General features: G+C 33.1%; 3 protein-coding genes across 5 annotated transcripts; 2 read left to right on the plus strand and 1 right to left on the minus strand.

Annotated features, from left to right (window-relative positions):
- Positions 1–17,198: 17,198 nt before the first annotated feature.
- LOC145102506 (uncharacterized) lies at positions 17,199–19,683 on the plus strand. The gene is made up of 10 exons (XM_079039905.1): positions 17,199–17,365; positions 17,596–17,728; positions 17,813–17,887; positions 18,030–18,116; positions 18,269–18,325; positions 18,771–18,863; positions 18,952–19,024; positions 19,116–19,191; positions 19,285–19,375; positions 19,467–19,683. Exons 2-10 carry the CDS (start codon positions 17,675–17,677, stop codon positions 19,584–19,586), a joined length of 726 nt encoding a protein of 241 aa, XP_078896031.1. The 5' UTR covers positions 17,199–17,365; positions 17,596–17,674; the 3' UTR covers positions 19,587–19,683.
- A 66-nt stretch (positions 19,684–19,749) lies between these two features.
- On the minus strand, positions 19,750–22,712 carry LOC145102505 (carbonic anhydrase 2-like). Its single transcript, XM_079039904.1, has 9 exons — positions 22,547–22,712; positions 22,191–22,270; positions 21,909–22,073; positions 21,464–21,512; positions 21,215–21,331; positions 20,575–20,628; positions 20,381–20,466; positions 20,147–20,252; positions 19,750–20,037 (listed from the first exon to the last, which is right to left on the minus strand). The coding sequence occupies exons 2-9, from the start codon at positions 22,238–22,240 to the stop codon at positions 19,897–19,899; spliced, it is 768 nt and encodes a 255-aa protein (XP_078896030.1). The 5' UTR covers positions 22,241–22,270; positions 22,547–22,712; the 3' UTR covers positions 19,750–19,896.
- Positions 22,713–23,527: 815 nt separating this feature from the next.
- PEX14 (peroxin 14) lies at positions 23,528–26,838 on the plus strand. Of its 3 annotated transcripts, none has more exons than XM_079039906.1 (11): positions 23,528–23,639; positions 23,745–23,814; positions 24,078–24,313; positions 24,402–24,620; positions 24,704–24,899; positions 25,199–25,288; positions 25,398–25,447; positions 25,554–25,676; positions 25,772–25,816; positions 25,895–25,963; positions 26,088–26,838. In XM_079039906.1, the coding sequence occupies exons 2-11, from the start codon at positions 23,769–23,771 to the stop codon at positions 26,589–26,591; spliced, it is 1,578 nt and encodes a 525-aa protein (XP_078896032.1). In that variant the 5' UTR covers positions 23,528–23,639; positions 23,745–23,768; the 3' UTR covers positions 26,592–26,838. The 3 variants fall into 3 exon arrangements, with proteins under 3 accessions (XP_078896032.1, XP_078896034.1, XP_078896033.1); XM_079039907.1 differs by having other exon boundaries at positions 23,545–23,639; positions 23,760–23,814; XM_079039908.1 differs by lacking the exon at positions 25,895–25,963.
- The last annotated feature ends 911 nt before the right edge of the window (positions 26,839–27,749 follow it).

The raw sequence follows: 27,749 nt of genomic DNA on the forward strand, positions 1-27,749 counted from the left end.
CATAGTGAGGTATGGTCAGTGACTTTGATGAGGTTTCCGGCCCTTGGTGGCGGCTTGGAAGTGGTGTCTGGCGGCGGTGGGTTTGGTGGTCCATTAGGGTTCTTGAGTTTAAAGAAGAATGAAAGATTGAGCTGATAAAATGTGGGGTGTAAGTGGGAGGGACTCATATGTATTTTTTTTATTTATATTATTTGTTTTTAATCATATTCAGATAATCATAACAAAATAATTAAAAAGGATATAAATGTCATTTTATATATATTAGGGACTAAGTAAGAAACAAAAGTAAATTATATGGATGATCCGAGTTAAAAAAAATTGTTTGTGACCAACCACACATATTATCCTAAACCACAGGGACCATCCGTATAATTTACCCTTTTAAATAATACAAAAATTAATTATAATTTCAATAAATATCTTGAACTTGTTTCCTATAATAATACTACACACACAAAAACAACAACAACGATTTCCCAAAAAAAGATTTTTTCCAATTTATTTATATAGTTTTTGTTAGAATCAGTGTTGTAAAAATCTCGATTAGATCCCGATTAATCTTCGATTTGTCCCTAGGCGCTACCCGATCGACTAGAACGCGTCTAATGATTAATCCATACTTACAATATAAACGAAGCAGTAATAAACAATGAAATTTTAACACTTTAAAAATGTTTTATGTCAATAGAGCTATTTGAGGAATGATTAGTGTTTTATTAATCATATTAACATATTTTGTTATAATATTAGTGATATTTACGAACTTTGTTATAATATTATTCATATTTAATTTTTTAAAATTCAACGAATTAGCAATTTAGACTCCCACTGAATCCCATAATTAATCTTCGTCTAACCAATTAATCCTTTAACCTCAGTCCACCAACTAACTTACACTGAACGTTTTTTACAACCTTGATTAGAACTATAATTAAATAAAAAATATTTTAAATATTTAGGTATTAAGTAAGATGGCCTTATTTTTGTGTTTATATGTTTAAAACAGGGTAGGCGGTGCTACTCTTATATTTGTTCAAGAACTATAAATTTTTTTGGATCGTGCTGAGGATAATACAAGATGCTACTCCTAGATGAAATAAGGTACTACTCTTAATCATCGTCACCTACCAATGCCTTCTCTATATCCAAGAAACATCTATTTATTCTTCATTTATCAATCGTTTCGTCTTTCTTTACCTTCCTTTTTCTCTTAGTAGTAAAAAAACGAGAGTGACGAAAAACCACACAAAACACTCTATTATTGTTTTGATTGACTTTTGATATAACCGTAAAATATGGGAAGGTACATGTGACTCATTGCACAATCTATTTGTAATTATATATAATTTTGTATGATGCTCTTTCTAATTTTCTTTTATAGAATTGCATTTACTCTTTATTTATTTTTATGAACATTTATTTATTTTTATGAGCACCAACTGTTATATAAAATTCGTTAATCAAAAAGGGGGAATTTCGTATGTGTCATTCCTAAACAACTAAATATCGTATTTGCCCGGTATAAACTCTAAATATCTTATTTGCTCTTCTTAATGTTTTATAATATCATATATACTCAAATCTATTTTTTATTAATTTTTATTGATTTATAATCCTTTTTTATAACCTTAAATCATTAAAACTAAAAACAACAATCAAATGGACAATATTGCCCTTCCTTTACAAATCACAGTTATAATTCATTGGCCTTCAGGCGAGGTTTAATTCATTTAATTCCTCATGATCAGTTACATGTGTTGAGGCTCATTACAATCACAAGTTCGTTGGGCTTCCCTATCGCATCCTGGCTTCTTCCCTATTGCAAGCTCTTAATACAAAGGAGCAACCTCTTATTCTCCCTTGTTGCCGCACACAAGCAATACACATCAGGCAATTGGACAATGATGCACCAGGTAGGTTTCCTCTTTTTGCAAGATTGATAGCAAGCTTGAGGTTGTTTAACTGCATTAACACATCAAATTAAGATTTTGATAGTAATAAAATAGTGAAATTGGTCAATGATGAAATGACATTAAGAACTTACCTGTCCACTAACAAAAGGCACAATAGTTGATTCATTTGCAGTGGCAAGTAAGACCTGCCCACGTCTATTAACATCATAAAAACCCCCGACTGATGAAGCTTCGGATGTCAGAAAAGTTGGAGCTTGTGGTGGCAAAAGAAATAAGAATAGAAGGATTATCATTTCCAGAGAACTATTTAAAATGTATAAATATCCAATCAACCTTATGCAACCGGTTACAATATGAATAGATATAGAAAGCAACTATCTTTTTTTCACTTGCAGTATTAAAATAAATATGGTTACTTTGAAAGAGGCAAATGATGTTGCATGCACTTTAAGTGCTTGACTCTCATGCCCACCATTGGCTGAAATCCAAAACAATAAAATAGAAGAAGATAAGACACTTGCAGAACTCCATAGGCTTCAAAACGCAGGTGCTCACTTACCTCCAAATTTTAGGGAAGTTGTCTTTCCATCAAAATTTGGTAAAATGATAGGGAGTGGAAGATTACAACCCCAACCAGTTGGCATCAAGAAATGATGAAAAAGAACAGGGGATAACAATTGATCACCTCCATATTCTAAATCCCGAAAACGTGTCAGTCTGGAACATGAAGAGATTAATGAGAATTGTCAAGCTTGGGACATTAAGCAAATCAGATGAACAATTGCATAACCTGGATGAACAAGAGGACGAATCAATGACAAAATCAATGAAAGCCAACATAACTAAGCTCTCAAATACAACATAACTAAGTTAATTGTAAAAAGAATTTGAACAACTGAGACTAAGAACCCTAAAAATGAAATTCGCATTCCAAATGATTAAAAATAATAAATCACATTTTGTTTACCTTAAGCATGAGCATGATGTGAATTACAGGGGAAGCAAGCTGCGATCGGAAGTAATAACAGGGAAGGAACGATAAGAATTAAGGTGAGATAGGAAGCAACGATCGTAAGTATCTGTGGTATTGGAATTTACAAGTAAGGGCATTATTGTCAATTATTGTCCATTTCATATTTATTGTCAATTATAATGATTCAAGGTTATAAAAAAGGATTATAAATCTATAAAAATTAACAAAAAAAATACATTTGGGTATATATGATATTATAAAACATTAATAAGGGCAAATATGATATTTAGATTTTAGGCCGGACAAATACGATATTTAGTTGTTTAGTAAGGGTATATACGAAATTCTCCCAATGAAAAAAAACCTCCACCAATTTTGGGCTCCTCTTGTAAGATGAGTGCATTAAAGTTTGTCTCCTTTTACTCTAGTCAATATATGTACTTAGAGTATTACTCATCTCACGCAAAAAAAATAAACCACTATTTTAATATTCTTTTTCTGTGTACAAAAAAAGATAGGAAAAGCTTGGAATTTTGACCATCCTTTTGACAAGTTAGTAGTTATATCCTTATATTAATCATTCATTTTAACATTATTAAATATGTTTAATAATAGGATTCTTTCTTTAAACCATGACCAACAAGAAACTTTTTAACATCCACTTTTTTAGGTAATGGTTTTCCAAGTTTAATTTGTTAAATATTAATTTTTAGGATTTTGGGTGGACCACGATGTGGCATCGACTGATTACGAACGCGGAGTCGTGAAGCGCCACGACGTGGCGGCCATTTTTGGTTAAAAACATAGATCTCCAAGCGTGTTCCCTATTTAAGGGTAGTAACTCCTAGGTTTGTCTCATTCTATCCTTTGAGATCATACCCATCCAAACCCTAGCCTCCATATATGTGTTTTGAGTGTGTGAAGCCACTTTTGTATATGTTGAGGGAAAAAATAGTCCATTTTGGTGCATGTGTGCTTGGTTCCAGCTTAAATCTTTCATCTTTATCGCATTTTTGGTCGTTTGGAGGTATAAGGTGAGTGTCATGTGAAGTTGTCATCCAAGCCATGAGACATTAAGTTCTTAACCTATTAAGTCACTTTTTAAGAAAAAATAAATGTAACTCAAAAAATGATATTAAAACTTATTTTAGTCATGAGTACCATTTGGTTAAGTTTGGTGATGATTGGAAGCATCGGAGTAATTGTATGCGATAAAAGTGAAAATTACATGTTTTGGTGCTTGAAGGGAAGCTACACGGGTCATGTGGAATTCGTTCACAAATCCACATGGGTTGTTTTTCCAACTATAAAGGATTATTGTTTTTTTCTCATAACTTGACTTTGGTTCACTTTCTTGACCTCTAGTGACTTTTGTCAGAGGGTTTTTGGTCGCCTTTGCATTTATAGTTTGTATATCTTATGTGGTTCGATATACTTAGTTCACTATAAACAATGCTCTGATACCAATCTGTCACACCCCAAACCAGAATGGCGGAAACATTCGGGGGTAGAATATTTCACGTAGTATCATAACAATTGAATATCGTAAAGAAAGTAACACAACCATCATATATATAATAAAAACGTACATTGTTGCGTTATACATGCTTCCCAAAAGAATATTACAATATGATGATTTAAAATGTTTGATAATAAACGCCTTAGCGTTCCTTCTTCAAAAGCTGGTAGCTACCTGTATTACTGATTCCCTGAGAAATACAAGTGGTTTCGAAAAAGTGTCAACAATAAAGTTGGAGAGTTCATAGGTGTTTTTGTACTGAAAAAGTATATCTTTTTGGAAGAAAATAGATGAACGTAGTTTCCAGAAAATCCAATATTTTCCACATATAGTTTGAAAAGTTCCCAAAGTTAGAGGGCGTTAGTATCTTTCGTACTTAAATGATAAAGATGAAATTTTGTACTCAAAATATTGTAAATATTGAATGCATATATGAGTCTCATAAATCAAGCTTGTTTTTATACTTTCATGTGAGTCTTATAACCATACTATTGACACAGACTGCCTGTAACAACATTCTTCGGGTGTTGTAGTGTTATGCCATTTGTCACCCCAGACCTGCCGGTCTAACTGTAGCTAACAATTTAGGTGCGGGGTTGTCAATCCCGTATAGATCTATACACAAGTATCACGTTCTCCTTCCAAGAGATTATGGCTTATAATACAGGACTTGAAATGCATACTTAAGAGTACATTGAAGTTGAATATCTCACATCACTTAGTATAAATAGATTTACGATAAGAAAGACTCTATTTCACTTTAGGTGAAAGTAATTCGTTTTTCAAGATGTATACGTAAGAATATATGAATAACTCGCAAACTATACCCATTATAGTTTTTCTAAAAGTATGTTCCATTTAGTGAAAATAACTTGGTGAAATACTAAACTTTGTAAAGTAAGATGTTGGTATCGAATAATAATAAAATAGATGTTGCATTTATAAAGTGATATGTTTTCTTGTATTGTACTTGTATTCCCCCCTAAAACATGAAAAGACTTCAAAAGTAGGGGTATGAACTCAATTGTTCGGATTGAAGAGAGTGAGGCTAGAGTCGAGCAGAACTTCAACTGCGAAAAGCTGCGTCTTTGAGCTTCTCGGGGATCTCGGTAGCGTAGAACCTTCGTTGGGGGCTCGGGTGTGGAACCGAGGGTGTCGGGATGGCCTTTGGTGCTTACAAGCGTGTGAAAGTGAGTGAGAGTTTGAGAAATGTGTGCCAAATTCCGGAGTTCATGCCTTCTATTTATAGGGTTGAAGGCGCGAGTACGTTGGGCGTACTTCGGTTACGCTGGGTGTAACTTTGCGTCATGGCTTACGACTCGGGTCTAGCTAGGCGTAGAGCTTGCAGCCGATGGGACTCGACCCTGCACCTGAGTACGCTGGGCGTACTCTTGAATTACGTTGGGCGTAATTCTGGCTTCAATCTTCTAAATTCTATAACTTTCGCGTACGGGCTCCGTTTTTTGCGTTCTTTATATCCACGTGTAGGTGAGATTATGCTCTACAACTTTCATTTAGACTTCGTCGGCTAGTTTTGATTTAATACTATGTTTTTAATAGGACGGGACTGCTAAAGTTCGTTAAAAATTCATAGCTTCTTTATCCGACGTTTGTTTTCGTTTGTCTTTTTATCATCTTACTCCTGATGTGGAGACCTTCAATTTTCGTTTAGGTAGTGTCAGCTAAATATCGCTCGATCTTTAATTTGAGTTTTTAGCTCTCTATTGTTGTTGCGAAACTTAGAAAATTCGTAACTTTTTCATACGAGGTCCAATTTGGGTGATCTTTTTATGTACGTTTATGGTTTAACGAACTCTACGACTTTTGTTTAGATACTTAAGGCAAAAATGCATTTTATTGGAATTTCATTTTTTACATTAAATAATGTTTTACCGGGTGTGTCGTGAATATTTGAGTGGTCATAATTTCTTCATTATAACCCGGTTTCGAATGTTCTTTATGTTTTTGGAAACCTTGGCACGATATCTTACATTTGATGCATCCCAATTTAGATTTTTGAACATTTTATTTTTTAGGCTAATTTCGTTGATTCCAAATAGTTTCGTTGTATTTGACTTTTGAGTGTTATATTGCTTTGGAAAAATATAGGGTTGTCACATATGATTATATGAATATTAAACATGTTTAATTTTTCAATTCTCATGATTTTTTTTCATAGAGTATAAAAGGCATATTGTATTTTTTTATAAATTCATCATTTCTATGTATTAAGTTATTGGACAAAAAATGGAGGTGACATTTAATGCATACTATCTATATACATACTTTTCTTTGGTTTTGGACATTAGTTTAAGGTGATGATTTATGCATATTATTCATGAGTAAGGGGATACTTTTATGGATTATGAGTATATTAAACCTTATGCTTTGGGTTATAGATTGCTAAACATTTAATATGGATTATGGGTTATAAGACCTGTAACCTCCCGAAATTTAAGGCATTTTTTTCCTTTTTATTTCATTAAAACATAAGTCTTACAACCCATTACAAAAACTACCATCACACATTTATTTGAAAAGAGAGTTCTAGCTAAAGTCTTAAAATATCATTTATTGCCTTCAACACAAGTATAATCATGCGGGAGCCTTTCCTCGATCCGAAAAAAAAACCTGAAAATCAGTTATTCAACATCTGTAAGTCTAGGCTTAGTGAATTACCTCAATATACCACATACCACAACATATATATATATATATATATATATATATACACACACACACACACACAATGCATACACATATTGGCCTTCAGCTTATAGCTGGCCGCACCTTGGTCTTCATCATATAGTTGGGCCGCTCTATATAGCCTTCAACATGTAGTCACTCCCCTTTCCTTTGGCCTTTACCATAAAGCTAGTTCGCCCGAGTCTATTGGCCTTCAGCACAAGGCTGGTCTATCCTCAACTCAACATATATAACAACATATATATAGCAATAATCCACGTAACAAGCAACTAATTATCCTAGTTGTAACACCTGGTTCCTAGTATATATTTAACTTATAAGTTATTATGTTTTATCGAGCAACTCGACGAGTTGGGAGCCCCAAACTCGTCGAGTAGAGATCATAAGGGTCGCGTATTTTAAGTGACCTACTTGACGAGTTGGGACGCCTCAACTCGACGAGTAGGCTGGCAAATAAGAAACCCTAATTTATGTGGTTTGAACCCTATTTAAACACCTTAACCCCAAGGCATTGGCCTCATTTCCAGTCTCCAAGTCCCTAACCCTAAATCTCGAGACCCTAAAGCTATTGTGAGTGATGGTGAGCCATTCTAAGTGTTTTTAGTGTGTACTTGAAGCCATTGGAAGAAGGAAAAGCTTGAGGACACAAGAAGGAGCTTATAGATCCATAATCCTTGCCTCATCCACGACATTTTGCTACTATAAAGCTTGAACTTTGCCTTGTAGTCATTTAGATCTCCATTTTTGGAGTTCCTTGCTTGTTTTTGGTCCAAATGATATGATTCTTGAGATTAGGACGTCCCAAGTGGAGAACATTTTAGATCTAGGGTCTTGAGGGGTTTTCATGGCATAAAGGTGCCAACTTTATGACCATGGAAGTCCCATGCAACCTTTAGACCATCATTTTGGTCTTTTGAAGCTTCTAATGGCCATGCATGAGGATAAAGTTTAAGACTTTACGTGATCATTTAGTCCTTAGAGCCCAAATCTATGACCTCATGGTCTATCTTGTAGTTTTGGTTGTTTTTGGATCAAGACCTTGGCCTTTTTGGGTTAGGGTTATAGCTTATTTCTTCTAGAGTGGGTTTTAATGGGTAAAGCTGGAAAGTTTATCCTTTTAGATGTATTTTCGGCCTAGATCTTGAATATGGGACTTGGATTTGAAGAATAATGGCTTAATATATTAAGAAGGATTAGCAGACTAAAGAACTCAACGAGTTTATAGAGGAACTCGACGAGTTGAGCTAGAGTGTTCCAATTCTGTTAAAAAGAAAGAACTCGATGAGTTGATTCGAAGGTTGTGGATCATCTCATACATTTAGTTTAACAGGATTAATCAGTTAATTTCTCTTTTTACTAGTTTTAATTGGATTTTAGCCATGTCTGACTAAAGCCCTAGTTTCTAGTTCTACAAAATACTAGTACTTTTCATGTGATCAATTATCATATTTGGTTTTCATTGTGTGCTTCTAATTTACTATAGAAAACATCTTTTTCGAATGGTTTATAACAGTTTAAAACATTACTTTTGGAACCTAATTTTGCAATAATGACTTTAAAACGTTTTAAACTATTTAATTTAGTTTGATCTTTAAGAAAACCAAAAAAGAAATTAATCTCTTCTTTCAAAAACCTACCCAAACTGATGGTTTCAGTTTTAGTTGAATCAATATAATGTTAGAGGAAATGTTGCCATGTTTGTCATGCTAAAAGTGTTGCCACGTAGGAGCCACCTCATTTTTGCTACACCTCCTCGTCATCTTGTCATTTAGGAGGAGTGGGTTGCTACACTTTTGTCAATTTAAATTTCACATATTTTTTAATATTTTTTAATTGCAATAAATTAAAATAACAACAATAATAATAATTAAAATACTTGAAGTCTTAATCTTACAAACTTCAAAACGAAAAAAACATACAAACATAACTAGTTAAACATTAAAAAAAAGAAAAACTTAAACCACCATAGCTTCTATAAACTAAACGACATCTTCATCGAAAAATTGGTCTTCTAAATCATCGAATGGTTTTGCATTAAGATCGATGTGGTCAACGGTCCAAATATGTTCCGTTAAGTCTTTGAGAAGATCATGATGGATCTTAACATCATGAATTGTTCCTCTTCTTGCAAAATACTCTTCGCTTCCAACCTCAAATACTTATGTCAACGAAACGATCTTGTTTTCGTTATACTCACATACTACATCTCCTTCATCTTTGAGAATCATATGATGCAATATGATACAAGTATACATCACCTCACTCGTTTTCTCCTCTTAAACAAAAGCTGCAGGGTATTTAATTATATTCCAACATTTTTTTAAGAGCGTCAAACGCTCGTTCAACGTCTTTCTTTTCCTTCTCTTGAGCTCTCTTAAAATTCAACCTCATTCGATCAATAGGAAAAGACAATGCCTTTACAAAACAAGAACACTCTGGATAGATGTCGTCCACAAGATAATACCCATACTTATAGTACATTCCATGCACAAAAAACAAAGAATATGGTGTAGTCCTATTATACATGTCGTCGAATATCATGTGTAACGCCCGTAGATTAGGGCTAGTCAATTTAGAGACGATAAACGTCAAAAACAACTTTTTGATAGAAGATTATTTAGAATGAATAATCTTAACTAAGTTGTAGTATATGTCACAAGGTTTCCGTGCATATAAAGAACACCGAAATCCGAGTTATAACAAAGAAGTTATGACCTGTCGAAGTTTCGCGACAGAACCGGCACGACACAGCGCGACGTAAATAGTGAAATTACGTTAGAGTGATTTTTAGACCTAGTGATCTAAATGAAAGTCGTAGAGTTCATTAAACTGAGAGTGTGCATAAAAAGAATGCCCAAATCTGACTTCGTATGAGGAAGTTATGATTTTTCTAAGTCTCAGCTTAGCAGTATGCAGTCGAGATCGAGTGATTGTTGGTCGAAACAATCTAAACGAGAATCGAAGATCTAGTCGATAGCAGTCCAATGGTAAAAAGACAGACGAAAACGGACGTCGGATGAATAAGTTATGAATTTATAACGGAGTTTTCCTGTCCCGACCTATTAAAATATATAATAAAAAATAAAGTCAAAATTAGCCGACGGAGTCTAAATGAAAGTTGTAGAGCTTAGTCTCACCTACGCATGGATATAAAGAATGTCAAAAACGGAGCTCGTATGCGAAAGTTACGCAAGTTTGAAGTCTGCTTAATTGTGACATCCCCAAAATCTCGGCCAGAAAAGACCGATTTTCATTTATGCTTTTAAAATATTTTCAGAGTAAATCCTTTTGATTTGGAAGAGTTGCAGAATTTGTTCCCAAAAACAAAACATGATAAAACAATGTTTACCAAAGCATTTCATAAAAGAAATGTATTTTTCATTATATAATCAAAACTCGGGGTGTCATGTTCCGATACAAACCAATAAGCATAAACGATAACATTACAAGTCATTCAACAAATATATACATATACAGACTTGTAAACAAAACAACTTGATGGTTCATCCATCTTATGCCCTCGCGCCACTTCCTGTAATACAAATAAAACTGAGTGGGTCAGGCTTGGGAGCCTGGTGAGCATATAGAGTTTTCAACCCACAATAAATAATTATATTTAATTTCCACCAACCAACAATAACCCAATTACTCATTCCCGTTATTCTCACTTTAAGTCCCTAAAACAACTAACATAAGGGACCTAGTCTAAGAATATTTCATCGGGGCGACAACACATGCTTCGGGGGTTCCTCAACAATATAAGTCAAATAAGGCAACCATGAGGGGGATGGAGTACAGCGAATGAACACCCAAGTTCATTAACACCTACAGGTGGCGAACCTGCTAATGTTTACACAAGACTATCTAGAAAAGTATGTGGTCGTCATCTAAACTCCGCTAGATGACTAAATCAAACAACAACGAGGACTCTCATCTGTTTTATTACACACCAGCTATCTACCCATGTTCTACCCAACATATTAGTAGATAAAAATATACATTTTTATACATAGTTTAAAAACCTGTATAGCATGCTTTAATCAACACATATTTCACATAACAGATGAGGCACACACACACATAACACATATCTCATAGAGAATAAATCATATCTATGAGTTAGAAGAAAGTGAATACACATTCACACATATAAACAACAATATACTTAATACACTCAAACCATACTTGTGTTATTATCGTGTTTATGAGAGGTAGTATACACTCACTTGATCAGAAGATAATCGGACAGCACTACGACTTGCAGAAGTAGTAATCCTCAGCAAATCTGGAAGATCTTCACAAAAATCGAACTTCTCGCGGGCAGAGCTTCGGCTCGGGAACCGCACTTCTCGGGATCTTCGGGATCTCGGGACTTGCCTCGGGGCTCAAGAATATTACTGGGGCTTCGGGGTATTTCTGGCATGCGAAACGATGCAAAACGGGAGAGAGAAGAGAGAAAATGAACAAAAGAACCGGCTGCCCTCGCATCCTATTTATAGGAGGCTGGAGCCTCGGAGTACGCGGGGCGTACTGGTCCGAATTCGTCACTGCGTTCGTCATCCGAAGCCACTTGCTGCGAGTGTCGACATCTTCGGTGTACGCGGGGCGTACTTCGGATCGGATCGCTGACTCCCCTTCGGATAATACCGGATTTTCCTTTTAAAATTAAATACAAAATATTTAATAAACTTCGGAAATTCATATCTTCTTCATACGAACTCCGTTTTCAACGTTCTTTATATCCACGCGAAGGGGAGACTACGCTCAACAACTTTCGTTTAGACTCCGTCGGCTAATTTTAAATTTATTTTATTATTTATTTTTAATAGGCCGGGACAGAAAAACTTCGTTATAAATTCATAACTTCTTCGTTTGACGTCCGTTCTCGCCTAACTTTTTATCGCTTCGATACCAACAACGAGACCTTCGATCCTCGTTTAGACCGCAACAGTTTTCTTTAAACGATCACTCTGATTTTAAAAACAAAGCATAAACAAATCGGTCTTTTCTGGCCGTGAAATTGGGGATGTCACATCATAGACTTGCTAAGAACATTTATGTCATTCATGGAACCAATAGAACTAAAGAATGCATGCCATATTCATAAATCATGTGAGGCCACAACTTCAAATACGATAGTTGGATAACCATGATCACTAGTGTATTTGCCTTTATATGCATTCAAGCAATTTCTCGTTCCTAGTGAAAACAATATAGGATTCCTAACATTCCAGGGAAGCCATGCATATTTGAATGATAAATGTATAACTATTGGATGTTACTACAAGTAGGTTTACGCAAATATCATGGACCATACAATCTCATGACATACTTACAAAATTTATGAAAGTTTTATCGTGTAGTACGTTCGAACATCCTAAGATTCCCATATAGTGCATCGAGGGAAGTGACATATGCTAGTTGACAAAGTGCGGTTGTGCATTTTTATAAGAGAGTAAAACCTACTGGACCTCTAGCATCTTCACGTAATTGGAAATATGGACACGTTTCCGTGACGTCGTTAACTATACGATGAAACAAATATTTGTGCATACGAAACCGCCGACGAAGATAATTGCCTTGAAAAGTTGCGTGCTCATCAAAATAATCTTGTATGAGGCGTTGGTTAGCAACTTCACGATTTCTCAATATGTATCTTCTTTTTCACTGCCTCGTATTTTCAGCATTTTGTTGACGTAGTTTTCTATCTTTTGTTCAATGGATTGAATGACCTTTATGGCTGATTCTAACACCATATAAAAAAACTCGATGATGAAGATGAAGATGAAGATGACATTTTTAGAGAGAATGGAGAAGTAGGTTTTGATGTGGTATGTAATGGTATCAGGGGTTGTATTTATAGGTATTGATTTTATTTTAGAAAAAAGAGTCGTTAGCTCATTGGTTGAAGGGGAATGTTTAAACACGGTAAGCAGTTGCCGAGTTCCGATGCCGAGCAACACAAACCGAGGTGTCGGAATGGTGTTTTCTGAGTACAACTAGACGATACCAAGGGTTGTCGAGTTCAACTTCCTACAACCTAAAAAAAGGATTCAATTTTATTAGGTCGGTTAAGGAAAGTTGATTAGTTTTATGTATGACATTTTTGCAATTTTGTATATTTTAAATGTTGGGCTAGGGTACTTCGAGTCTCAACTCTAGTCAGGGTAGTCACAAACATAAAGGATGTTGGAGTAAAGCTTATTTAAAGAGCTTTATAAATCAAAAAGAGTGTTTGGATGATGGCTTATATGGTACCTCTAATCTGATAAATCATTTTTTTATATATATATAAAAAAATGCTTATTTAGGAATCTACTCCAACAAATGAAAGTCTTTTTTTTGCCGCATCTCACACCATCATTCAATTTGTCAAATGTAATTTTGTGGTTATTTTGAATTAATTTTTTTCTACATGTCATTTTATGAGTTTTTTTTTTTTTTTTTTTTTTTTTTTTTTTTTTTTATTAAATTCCACATAATATTTTAATATAATAATTGCAATAAATGCAATAGTAAATAAATATCAATTTTAGTAATGAACTTACTTTTTAATTTCAAAAATTTCAAATTACAGTTCATTAGTTTCTTTTGTTTATTTATTTAAATTATTTGTTTAAGTTTAAAAGATAAAAAAATATTTTAATTATAATAATTCATTATTTTCTTATTTTCTTACATATTCAAAATTATCAAATATTTTAACATTTATATTTAACTATATTTTTTTAAATTTACCCATATACTACATAGTCTCGCAACTAGTAACCAATATACCCTGATCTAAACTTATCAACCAATATAACCAATATAGCCTTAAGACCATTCTCATTGACAACCAAATGCTTGGTTGGTTGTCATATTTGAATTAAAAAAAAAATAAAAAAAATCATTTAAAACCCACGACTCCACCAAACTCCATTTTCATTTATTTATATGTTATAACTCTTTTGCACTTTTGACTAATGTAATCAATTTTATTTTATTTTTATTAAAAAAATAAACAAAATACACTAAAATATGTAAAATAATTTTGTCTAAAAATAAAGACCATTATTGATATATTTTAAGATTTTTTTTTAATATTGTCTATATAATCTTAAAAGTAGTAGAAAAAATTAGGTTATAAATTGAAAAAGATATAATATTTAGATTGTATAATATAATAAAAATTATTTATAAATAATATAAAAGTTTGGTTTGGATTAGGTTGCTAATCGGTGTGAAAAATTGGTTTAGATATTGTTTGTTTTTTTTCTAAAAAATCACTTGTGACCACTTATTACTGCACCGTGCAGCACACGCGCAACACTTGACTATTTGCAGCTGCTTGTTTTTCAGAAGATTTATAACTTAAAAACTGTTGCGCGTGTGCTGCGTGATGCAACACTAGACCATCTGCTCCAAACCTCTTCATATTTTACTTTAATTTATTGCAACATTCTGAAGACATTAAAAAACAATCAAATTTTTAATTAAATGTTGCAGCAATTTGGTGTACCTCTTTTACTATAGAGGGTTGCAGATGTGGTATGTAGACTTTAACCATTTTCGCTTTGATAAAATAAATAACACCTTAATTGGATTGTATAAGTAGAAAAAAGATAAATTAATTTTTGAGTAAATTACACGAATGGTCCCTATGGTTTGAGGTAATTTGCGAGCTTGGTCCCTAACTTATTTTTTTTAACTCGAAAGATCCCTACTATTTGTTTTTGTTACACGCTTAGTCTCTACTGTTTGTTTTTGTTACGCGTTTGGTCCCTATCTTAACTAAAAAAACTATTATTTAAATAGGGAAAAATAGTGGGTTATGTAAGGTAATGTGAGGGGGTGGGGTTGGAGGTGTGTTTATTTAAATAAATTAAAAAATCAATAACAAAAATAGTATTTTTAAGTAAGACAGGGACCAAGCACGTAACAAAAGCAAACAATAGGGACCTTCTGAGTTAAAAAGATAAGTTAGGGACCAAACGCGCAAATTACCCTAAACCATAAGGACCATTCGTGTAATTTACTCTTATTTTTTAATTGATACTAGGTGTAAGACTTGTGTACTACACGGGTTGATTAAAAAAAGTTAATCATCAAATGTTTAAGTATTAAATATTTTTTAATGTAAAAAATTTGAAATATATACAAACAAAATAACGAATAACTAGAGTAAATTACACGAATGGTCCCTATGGTTTAGGGTAATTTGCGTGTTTGGTCCCTAACTTATTTTTTTAACTCGGAAGGTCCTTACTGTTTGTTTTTGTTACGCGTTTGGTCCCTGTCTTAGCTAAAAAGACTATTTTGCCCTTGATTTTTTAATTTATTTAGATAAACACACTCTCAATCCCACCCTCTTCACCTTACCTTACCTACCATACCATTTTTTCCTATTTAAATAATAGTATTTTTAGGTAAGATAGGGACCAAACGCGTAACAAAAACAAACAGTAGGGACCAAACACGTAATAAAAACAAACAATAGGGATCTTCCGAGTTAAAAAAATAAGTTAGGGACCAAACATGCAAATTACCCCAAACCATAGGGACCATTCGTGTAATTTACTCGAATAACTAATTACATCAATCTATACCAATAAAAAGACTATTGACGTATTTAAATAAGTATGTTAGAATATCAGGATATAAACATTAAATATTTTTTTAAAGTAAACTTTCAAAAAAAATGCAAACGAAAAAGATGAATACATATCTAATTCAATCTATACTAACCTTATAAAAGAACTATTAACACCATACTTATTTATTTAAGCAAGCGTACACAACACATACACATATACACAAAGTGTTGTGCATGCCTGTTTATTTATGGTTGTGTGTATACAATGATGTAAAACTGACATGAAAATGCTAAAACAAAACACATACAAATATCATATTCATGGATGTAACATATTTTTAAAGAACGATGCTTTGATATGTAAAACTAAACAAAATTAAATTACGAAACCATCAAATTTACATATGAAAAAATATTATGTCATAATCTCATTTGTAACTCCCTAAATGGAACTCTATCTCCCAAATGGGCTATTATGCCTGGACTTATATGAACAATCAAATTTATATGTGAAAAATATTTATTTTAATGTAATAAGATGATCCACAATAAACTATGTATATAACTATATGTGTAACTCTCTCATATGAAACAGTTTGATAGCACTTCAAAGATCAAATGTAAAACCACCAAAATCAAAACAACAGCCAAGTAAAAGAAAACATAAACTAACCTCAGAAAGCCAATTAATCACCATAATCGCAATCATAACATCCATCCTTAGACCATATATGCTGACCACTCTCTTTAAAAAATTTCATTATGACGTGTATGTATAACTGTCAAAACAATGAAATATTTGTAAGAAATCAAGAAACAAAAGCTTTTAAAGCCTTCTACTCCAATTATTGTTATGTATCAAGAGATAAATTAGAACCGAAAATTTCCAAATCTAAAAATCATCAAGTAAGTGTGCACATGTGTTCTATGACAATCTAGAACCGCGTATGCTTCTGTTGTTTTGGATGATATGTTAAGATTTGGAATTTCGGAATCATAAAAAAGGATCAGACAACACCATGATCACAATGTCATATGGGCTAACGCTTTTACGCTCCAAACAAATTTGTAACAGAAACGGAGAGGTAAGTGATAATCTAAAAGATTTTTTAGTTGTGGATTTGAATATTTAAATTTTGAATCAGTATTAGTATTATTAAGAGGTGATTTGATTTCCTATACTGAGGGAGATAAAAATGGATTGTATGCCGAAAGGAAATGGAAAACACATAAAAAATAGGAAAAAAACTATAAATTGAATCCATTTATTTATATAGTATTAAATATAATTAGTATTATTAGTTGGCATTTTATTAAAATTGAAAAAAAAATGACAAATAGAAAATAGTTAGTTCAACGTTATAAGTAATTGACATGGAAAAAAAAAGGACATATGACATAAAAAAAAAAAAACTTTTATTTGTTAGTTAGTACTTAAATATCCGTATTATTTTTTTAATTGATAGTTGTATTGGTATTGGTTGGGAACGGCAGTAGTCTAATTAACCTAATAAAAATGTTTTCGTTCGTACGCTTCACAGACAAGAAAAACACGCAGTCTCCATTCTCTCTCGTCGCCTCCTAAAGCGATTCCCGTTTCCTCGCCGCCGACTTCCATCGTCGGATACCGTCGCACCCAACAGAACCGGCCACCGTCGCGCACTACATATTCGATTCAGGTGCGATTTTCTTCATCCTTTTCTTTCGTTCAACTGCATTTTGCCTGCTCTCAAGAAATCATGTGTTTGTTGCAATCGAAATCTATGATGTCTGCAAATTTTAGATGTTTGTGTTCAACTGCATTTTTCTCTCGATTTTCTCTGTTCCCCTGATTCCAGTTCAAATCGAAATCATATGTTTGTTGTCTGCTGTCACTGCAATGGTGTTTTGACACCGCTATAATTTACAGAAAACTCGCCGGCGCAGGGAAGCCACTCTCCAACACTTGTATTTTTTCCACATCAACTGCGGCTCTGCGAGTCTGAACAATGGAAGCGAAGTCCTCGTCTACTTCTCCCTCAACATTTGTCGATCAGTTAGTCGTAAGCATACCACTCCTGCTTCTCTAACTTACTTCTCGTTCTTTCTTGAGTGTTTATCATTATTCGTTTGTTCACGCGACTTAGGTTCCAGGAGATGTGATACTGGACCTCTCAAGCATGGCCAATCAAACGATCAAACTCGGAGGTGGCCTTCGTCAGGTTCTTTTTTCAATTTAGGGTTTATTGTTTCAGCTATACTTTGATATTCTAGGTGAAACCTACCTAGTATCTTCCTTCTGAACGCAAATTAAATAAGCATTTGAAGGATTGTTTACTTATTTACATTCCACATAATTGTTAGGATGGTGATTCCATTTCTGTAATGAAGGCTGGGACGCTGAGATTCACGAAGCCAAACAAATATTGGGTGGAGAGCTCCCATAAGAGAGTAAGCTTGTTGTTTTATGTTCACTTTTATTGATCAAATTTACAGAACCCAATTTACTATATCCTTCATTGAAGATGCCTTATGTCTCTTGGTATCCAATTTTCTGGAATTATTATATGTTGATCTTTGCATTCTTTACTGGTATTTTGTAGTATGTACCTAGTGCTGGGGATAATGTTCTTGGAGTGGTGGTGGATACTAAACCAGAAGTAAGTTCTACTGAAGTTTTAATTTACAAAAATACCAAGGGGTTTTTTTTATCGATCAGATGAAGTTTCTGAATCTGAGTAAATGACCATTTTACCCTTTTTGTTTAGAACTGATGGTAAATACCAACAAACCATGAAAAAAGTTGAGAAATTCACAACAAATCAAAGCATGACTGCAAACATCAAACCAGTTAACAAAATGTTATTTACAAAAAGGAATCTCCATGAAGAACTTCAAAATGACATCAAATTAAACCATCAATTTATGTCAAGTTAATAACTCAAACAATCTTAATACATCAACATTCACACATTCTTTGTGGATTAAGTCATGTATCCATTAATTCCATTAAGTCAAAAAGAAAAACAGCCCCTTAGACTACTACTTTTTTCGCTCTTCATTCCAACATTTCATTTATTTTTATTTTTCATGTGTTTGTTTCAGAATTTCCTTGTGGATATTAAAGGACCTGCATTAGCATTTCTACCTGTTCTTGCATTTGAAGGAGGAACTAGGAGAAACATACCCAAATTCGAGGTATGATATTCCTTTTTTCTTTTTTCTTTTTCTAATTTATTATTTTCTCATGGACTATATAATTATATAAAGCTAAATTTCACAACAGGTGGGCACTTTATTGTATGTTCGTGTGGTCAATGCAAACACAGGCATGAACCCTGAGTTGTCATGCATGGATGGTTAGTCATATCTTTTTTTTTTTTTGTGTCATCCATTTTTTAAAGCACAAAATTATTATTAAAAATGACAATGTATTTCATGTGTATGTAGCTAATGGAAAAGCAGCAGAGTATGGTGTACTAAAAGAGGGGTATATGTTTGAATCATCCACAGGCCTCTCAAGAACGTGAGACATTGTTATTGCTTCTTGAATAATTTTGAGTAAATTACATTTTTGGTCCTTGAGAATAGCTGGTTCTTACAACTTTGGTCTCTGTAGGCTGCTGAGTTCTCCACCTTATCCAGTTCTTGAAGCTCTTGGGAAGAAGCTCTCATTTGAGATAGCTGTTGGCATAAATGGCCGTTTTTGGGTATGTGCATCCTATAAAAGGGAATTCTTTACAGATTTAACTTTTTTTTTTTTGTAACATATTTTGAATTTGGTGAAATTGGTATACACAGGTGAATGCGTCACAATCATCTACAGTAATTCTGGTTGGAAATGCTATACTAAAATCAGAATCTCTCAGCTTGGTGCAACAGAAGATTTATTTAGAAAAATTGCTCAAGAACATTCAGTGATTTTTAGTAAAAACTGAAACTATTTTCTCCTGATGTCAACAATTAATTAACATGAAGATCGAATGCAGTTATATATGTTATTTTGATCTTTTCCTTAGCCCCATGTATTTTCAACAAATTAATCAACACAAATCAATATAAGAAACCATGATATAGAATTGGGAAGGAAAAAAAGGACTTTATTCAACTGTAAATTGTGCTTATTATGCCAACAAGTTTGCCACCACATTAAATATTAAATAAAAAGGACGAATATATCGGATGATATTAATGACTCCATTAAACTTCATTCGATTTATATGTTGATTGATTAAGATCGAGTCCCAAGGATGTCAAAATGTCCACAAACAAAGTCATAATGTCCACCAATTAGTTTGATTTTGTTACTGGTTACTCCAGATTTAACCTGAGGGTAGGTTAGTAAATTCGCCAATGAATTCATCACTGACTCCTGCATACATGTACAAGTACAACAACAATAGAAATCACATTTATATGAAATTCAAGCATGTGATTTTACTTTTTAGTTAAAGATTATGGTAATTTTTATATTTATTTACCTTCTCAACAAGTGTTCGAAGTTCAAGACCAGATGCTTTTGGATTCTTTCCAACCACCTTTGCCTTAGCAGGCTTACCAATGCTAACCCAATCATCTACCGAGTCACTTCATCACAAATGAAATAAATTAAGCTTTCATAATTAATTAATTATGTTGTGTTAAAATAAACAAAACAATTTTTTATTTTGAATATAAAGCATAATTATGTTATAATAAAATAAAAACGAACTTACGGTGATGAAGTTTTTCCATCAGGAAGACATACGAGTCTCTCAATTCCACCACATCGACAGTGCCCAAAGACTAAAATGGCCTCAACCTAAAAAAAACGATTTTCCTTAATTAACCTTTCACATTGATCCAAATTTTATATATACAAATACTTAAAAATAATTGTGTAGAAATATAAATAAATTGCCAAAACAACCTTGCAAACTAAGATTGCATATTTAATAACAGCACCAACTTCGCAGTACCTTTGCTGTAAAACAAAAACAAACATAACTATCACTAATAATCAAAAAATTACAATTTCTTATATTAATACTTTTTTGCATCTAAAATATCTATAATGCTATGATACAATGAATAATATGTATAATGCGCACAAAATAAACTTTGGAATTCAACTTCTGTTATAAAAATGATATTGAAGAGTTTTTTATTTTATTTTATTTTGAAGATGATTAATTTTCAATATCCCATTGAGCTCAAAAACTTATATGTACATCTTTGACAAACTAGTTGTAGTTGAAAAAACTAACTTCTAAGTTATAAACTGTTTATTGCCTTATTGGTCTCATGAAACATTAAATTGCAATAAATTAAAAAATAAATTAATTTATACGTGTCATACACAATCTAAGTAAGGAAGTGACCAACTAACTATGTACAATTCAATCACACACCATACTGATTGATTCAGATGTGGTATAATAACCAATTCTTTCAAAGACAAATCTAAAAAAGTAAATCTAGAAAATAAATGGAAATGGAAATGGAAATATCAAATATATAGTTGAACTGTTGAAGAAAGATTGTGAAATTGAAGGTACTGATTTTGTCACCTGATTAAATGCAGGGACCATGTTGGCAATATTGCGGGTTATGAAAGCTTCCCCGGGTCGCAGGTTCAGGATAGTTATTGGGCAAACTCGGGAGTCCGAACAAGCAAATATTAGAAACTGTACCAATTTTATAATTATTTAAAAATTTAAATCTAGAGTAATATACAGAAATCCTTGTATGAAATATTAATTATTATAAAATATAGTTTTCTAAAGATCAACAATTTTGATAATTAATGGTCATATTACCTTGGGTTCCGCTTTGTCGGCCAATTTACGGTAGGCAGGCATATTTTTGCTGTAAATTTGTATATATAAGTTATTATACAAATTAAATTTTATGAATCTAGTAGTATAACTTTTTTTTATATAAATTATAAAGTCATTACAAAAAAATAAAAAAATCTAAGGGATTGTTTGATATTCTTCTTATTGGGTCTAACTTGTTTAAATTCAGAAAGTTTGATACGACAAGTAGTTGTGTTTGACTTATGATATCTTTCTTACTGGGTCTCACTCGATAATATATAGACACGATTCAATCTGATTGAATCGACAACTATCAAACAATTTCAAATTTATAAAAAGTCCAATGTTAACGGTTAACCCACATTGGATTCAATGAAATTAAATAGAATGTTACTTACCATAATAGACTTTTATATTAGTAGTAAATGAGGCTCGAGTAGCTTACTTGAACTCGTTGAGCTTGAAGTATTTAAACCCATCGTTGATTCTTTTTATGGGGTCAAATGGTGGTGATGGTGGTGGTGGTCCAGTTATTACTTGCGACGTTGTAATATTCTCCAGATTAATTTGATTTGTGTCATCTTCTAATTCTACTTCCTTTCCATTTTTACTAATCAAACAATTAAAGATAAAAACAATTAATGTAAAAATAAACCATAGTTATCGATGATTTGATGTGTAGTAATCGATCCATTTGTTGAAATAAATAAATTAATATATCACTTACCTTGGTATTTCTGTTGGTACATTTGCTTTTATATTCGAGTATTCTGACATATCGGGCTGTCCTTAAAGTTTCTGCAGCAACTTTTGTATATGATTTCAAATCAATTGAATTAATTAATTAGAATAACGACACATAATACCATAATATTTCAACATTTTGTTTATTCACATGTCACATGTCCTATTATAATATTTTTACAATGTTTCATATATGAAAAAGCGTGTATGAAAAATATATGCTTAGAAAGTAAGATTTATTAACTTTTCCTTTTCAAAACTTATATTAAAAAGATGCTCGAAAAATCACAATGAAACCGAGTTACAAAAACAGCTAGAGGGTTGCAAAAACAAACTTACCCAACTGAAATTTGCTAAATAGAATAGCGCCAATTTTTAATCCCTAAAAAAAAAGCTCCTAGATGTCATATATGTGTTTTGGCATTGGATGTCCTTTGAAAAGTCATTTCGTTTTTTGCCTTCTAAAGTCTTCCTTGGTATGATAGAACCTATAAGCTTAACTTTCTTTTTGTGTGACTAGTTAGTTGAAGAAGATGTACTAGCTTTATTGATAAATATAAAATGTCATGCGTTATGCACCGATATAGAATATAAACTAAATAAAGAAATTACATATTTATACGTCTTGACAAATGTAATATATATATATATATATATATATATATATATATATATATATATATATATATATATATATACACACTATCATATAAGGGTATTTCATTACAGTCTTTAGTAGAATACTTACCCAAAGGATTCCTGTAATTGATCATGGATCCATTATTGGTGGCAAGATCAAAAGAAAAGTCAAAATTTGAAGACAACCCAAAAAAACTCTTTATTTTGCTCTCATTTTAGAAGATCATTGTGAAGATACAAAACAGTATGAATTAATTAATCAAAATAACCAGTAATTTGATATTTAAAATGATCAAAAAATTGATTTTCAAGAACAGATACTTATTATTCCCATAGATGACAATATACATATACACATATGTTATATCTATATATTATTTTCTTTCATGTAACATATACAATTCATATAATCTTTAGTTTGAACTTTGAATATGGAGAATGTGCATATGAAGGGCTGATCATATATTTATCTTTTAATATTTTTTCTTCATTATTACACTATATATGTGACACGTAACATTCATTCGATTATAAAAAGAAAATTATGTAAAGTTTTGGTTCTTATTTACCACTTGCCTTGTGAAAAACAAACTGAACATTGCACCCCTACACGAATAATCGAAGGACTAAATCTGCAAAGCAGTGAAACTTGAAGGACCATATAATCAAACATGACATGACCCTGGTGGCAATTACTTGGGAGTGTACTGGGCTTGGTAGAAATTATGAATGTTTGGCGTCGGGATGAGCAAACCATCCTCTCCCTGATCCTTTCGCTGACATCAGTACCTCGGTAAGCTTTCATCCCTCTGATTCATTTATTCTACCTTTTCGGCCATTAAAGTTGCAGTGACTGAAGCTTTTTGTGTATCGGCTTATTATTTTTCCTTTGTTCAAGTTTCTAATTGTGCAGAGTGTGAAGATGGCAACTCCTCCAAACCCTACTGACGGGAACCCCCAAAATCAAGGTCTATTTCTCTACGTACAAGTCTATAGTATATATTTTATGTATATCCGAGTTTAATTTTATCGCTATTTAAGCTTAATTATGTTGATATACTTGAAGGGAACTTTAATCATAGTGTTTTTGGGTTGATTAGTAGAAATCGAATCTAAGTATGGAGTTGATTTTATTATCAACTTTAAATTTGATGTTAAATACCTAGTTTCCGATTGGTTTCAAGTGAATTGACTCGACTTCCCCCTTGCACACTTGACTCAATGACCACAGTTCTGGAAGCTGTAAAGCCAGTGACCAATGATCAACAAGATGCCGACAAAGGAGCTACCAAGGAACCATCAATATTCGTAAACACAGAACCGATACGAGAAGAACAAGTGCAGAATGCTGTAAAGTTCCTTTCACACCCAAAGGTTAAAGGATCTCCTGTTATGTATAGAAGATCTTTTCTTGAGAGGAAAGGTCTTACAAAGGAGGAGATAGATGAATCATTTCGTCGTGTCCCTGTAAGAAAATTTTATCTACTTTTCTTTGATCATTCATTTTCTTTTCCATTTCCCTTCATTCCTTACATTGTAAAACTGTAAATGGCAGGATGAATCCCCTGGTGTTTCAACTACTCAACCAGCTGTTGTAAATCAAGGTGTCCCATCACAGCCTACCTCAAGTATTCAACCACAAGCTCCAACTCAATCTCTGCAACTGCAACCTGTAACTGCTCCCAGTTTGAGGAGTAGGTTTCATTGGTCACATGCGTTGCTTGCTGTTGGAGTTCTTGCTATATCAGGAGCTGGAACTGCTGTAGTTTTTAAGGTAAAAACAAACAGCAGACAATTTCTAACAGTCGACATGTGTTTTTGCTGTGCTATAATTAGCTGACATGTATTTGGTGTTAGAATGCTGTTGTTCCTAGATTGAAATCTTGGATACGTAAAGTTGTACATGAAGAAGATGAAAAAGAGGACCTTGACAATGAAACAAACAGAAAGCCGACATTGGCTGAAGAAGCAGCTGCTGCTGCAAAAGCTGCAGCTGCAGCAGCATCTGACGTGGCGCGTGCTAGCCAGGAGATGTTGGCCTCAAAAACTGAAGGTAACATCCATTTCTTTATCTTAGTTTTCTTCATTTTGACTTTAATGTTTCTGTTAGGGTAGTTAATTACCTTCTTTGACCAATATATGCAACATACTATATCTTTTACCCTCAATAGCAACCAACTTGCATCTTTCTACCAATATACACCGCTTTGTAACAAAAAACCTTTATAACGCTGACGTGGCATTCGTTTTTACCGAGTCATCTGCCACGCGTACAAACACACAAACATGGAATTTTGATAAGAATTGTGTTGTTTGTATAATTGTATCTGATATAATCTTTGCTGTTTACAGAGAAGAAATACTTTGGGGAACTTTTGAGTCTTTTGGATGTGCAAGTCCAGGAAATGAAGTCAATGAGCAACTCAATAAAGAAGTTAGAAGGTAAACCATAAATTGTTTTTTTTGGACTTATAATAATGGTTTTCCTTTTCCATTTCCTAACAACTTATGAAACCTACATATATCTTAATTGCAACTTTCTACTTTTCAGGACAAAGCAACAACATTTCAGGGAGAGAAGTTCAAGTCACAAGCACAAGGGTGAGTTAGATATAAGACATATTTCCACTATGCCTCTATAAATTTATAAACACCATTTTGAAGTTATATTTCATTTGTTTAATTTATATTTTTTGGAATATGGCAGCCACCTTACACAAATGGCAGGACAGATTACGACTCCCGGTCAGTTAGATCCTTGTCACCACCACCTGCATCTGTAGTGGAACCCCCCTCTGCTACACCCTCCCACCCTAAATCTTATATGGAGGTGTAACTTTTTTGTCTTCTTGCTAGTTGCTACATACATGAATGCTCAACCATTACTTTAAAAAAAAAAAAAAACTTTTTTTCTTTGATTTGCAGATAATGTCTATGATTCAAAGAGGCGAAAGGCCTCCCAACATCCGAGTAAGTAGAATCTTTTTTAAAATTTTTTTTTTTTCCGGGTGTGTTTTGAAGTGTTTACTTTATATTTATTTCGCTCAGGAAATAAATGATCAACCACCAAACCCTGATCAACCTGTATCAAATCCTCGCTTAACACCAAAACCTAAGGTTTTCATTGATCTGTAAAAAGCATAAATGATAATATAGTTATGATACATAGTTTACTATTTTTTATATAAAAAAATTAACATATTTTACCACTAACACTACTTTTCATGTTTTTACTGACTAGCCTTGGGAGTCACAGGCACAGGCACAGGGTGGCGGCTCAATCTATGAAAATAACAATGGACTTAACGAGTATGGGGCGGGACCCACATCTGTCTATCAGGCTAACGGGGAAGGTGGTGGGGCGCCATGGTGGCAACAAAAGAATGTGAAGATTTCTGAAGTGGAAGGTGAAGAGAACAAGGTGACTACTGGGTACAGTGAGCGACCTGTTCAGCGGTCTGCGTGGGTCCCACCTCAGGCGCCACCTGTAGCCATGGCTGAGGCGGCAGCCGCCATCAGGCAACCGAAGAAATCACCGTTTGAAAAGGAACAAGGACAGCAGTTGACGGATGAACAGTTTCTGGCTAGGTCAACTGAGGTGACAGATGAGTTGCAGAGGATCACGAAAATATCTGAATCAGGCGGTGTGGAGGCGGCAGATGGTGGTGCAGGGGGGAGCAGCTCAGTGGTGATGAATACAAGTGAGATTCAGAGAGAGGAAGAAGGGTCGTATTATGAGGCTTGAACATGTTTGATTTGAAGGTATTTGGTTTGATACTTAGTGATATACTAAAGATAATTACATTACATATTTTGATATGATATTATTGATGAAAAAAATTATGTGCTCTTGGTCTTGGATACGAAATAGTCACATGTGTGCTTAATCCTTATGATTTCAGTTATTCCGATTTATATTAACTGTTACAAATTACCCTTGGATCCAACTAGTGACATTGAAAGTTGATATTCAATTTGATTTCTTTTCCCAATTGACTATATATTATTATTATTATTATTTATTTATTATTTTTTTTTTTTGAAATTGCAAATAATTATTTATCTCCTCTCCTACTTCCTAGTTAGTTGTTAGTTTAGAACTTTCATGTTAGCCATGTGCAATTAAACAAGACTATAATCCATTTGAAATGGAATTCGAGAAAGTGTAAAACAGTAAAAGTACTTCGAGAGAATTGGAGCAAGTTGAAATGAAATTGGAAAGAAAGTGATGTCTTTGAAGTGTTTTAGTGTGATATTTATAGCTGGTATATATATATATATATATATATATATATATATATATATATATATATATATATATATATATATATATATATATATATATATATATGACCATTGTTTAACAATAAATAAGAGAAAGAGAAGCGAGGTGGTTGGCAACGAATTAGGTAACCCAACATCATTCCATTCTGAAGATACCATGCATACGGAATGATGTAGCAGGCGGTACCACCTTCATCTTGCTCCCATAGATCGTCGAATCTATACACTCTAGAGTTTAAGGTAAAAATCATTTTATACACGTATAATGGTATATGGTAAAAATCCTATTGATACACATGCTACAATCTTAGGGTTTGGGAGGAGGAAAAAAAATCTAAAATCGATATGAATCCACATCGACTTGAAGGATTGTGTGAGCACTTTTCAAATTTGATATTTAAACCCGATGTCTGGGTTACACGAAATCCAGATTATGAGGATAATCCTATTGGATTTTCTATGCAACTATCTACTAGATATGGCAACTGAAGCATTCATAAATTATCCTAAATGTACTGCATCCTAGGATCTAAGTTTTACTATTATAACAACTTACTTTTAAAATTGACTTAACAAATCGTTGGGTTTTTATTCAAAAATAGTCCAGTTATAGTCTAAA

This window comes from Lactuca serriola, chromosome 4 (assembly GCF_051521515.1).
Source record: "Lactuca serriola cultivar US96UC23 chromosome 4, Lser_US96UC23_V15, whole genome shotgun sequence".
NCBI lineage: Eukaryota > Viridiplantae > Streptophyta > Magnoliopsida > Asterales > Asteraceae > Lactuca > Lactuca serriola.

Excerpts from the sequence above, each read along its gene's own strand:
- LOC145102506 (XM_079039905.1), top strand. The coding sequence starts at position 17,675 with ATGGAAGCGAAGTCCTCGTCTACTTCTCCCTCAACATTTGTCGATCAG. Across the intron at positions 17,888-18,029 it reads TCGGAGGTGGCCTTCGTCAG|GATGGTGATTCCATTTCTGT; the intron begins GTTCTTTTTTCA and ends CATAATTGTTAG. Across the intron at positions 18,326-18,770 it reads TGGTGGATACTAAACCAGAA|AATTTCCTTGTGGATATTAA; the intron begins GTAAGTTCTACT and ends TGTTTGTTTCAG.
- LOC145102505 (XM_079039904.1), bottom strand. The coding sequence starts at position 22,240 with ATGTCAGAATACTCGAATATAAAAGCAAATGTACCAACAGAAATACCA. Across the intron at positions 20,629-21,214 it reads TGGTCCCTGCATTTAATCAG|CAAAGGTACTGCGAAGTTGG; the intron begins GTGACAAAATCA and ends TTTGTTTTACAG. Across the intron at positions 20,467-20,574 it reads ATGCAATCTTAGTTTGCAAG|GTTGAGGCCATTTTAGTCTT; the intron begins GTTGTTTTGGCA and ends CGTTTTTTTTAG.
- PEX14 (XM_079039906.1), top strand. The coding sequence starts at position 23,769 with ATGGCAACTCCTCCAAACCCTACTGACGGGAACCCCCAAAATCAAG. Across the intron at positions 24,314-24,401 it reads AATCATTTCGTCGTGTCCCT|GATGAATCCCCTGGTGTTTC; the intron begins GTAAGAAAATTT and ends TGTAAATGGCAG. Across the intron at positions 25,289-25,397 it reads CTCAATAAAGAAGTTAGAAG|GACAAAGCAACAACATTTCA; the intron begins GTAAACCATAAA and ends TCTACTTTTCAG.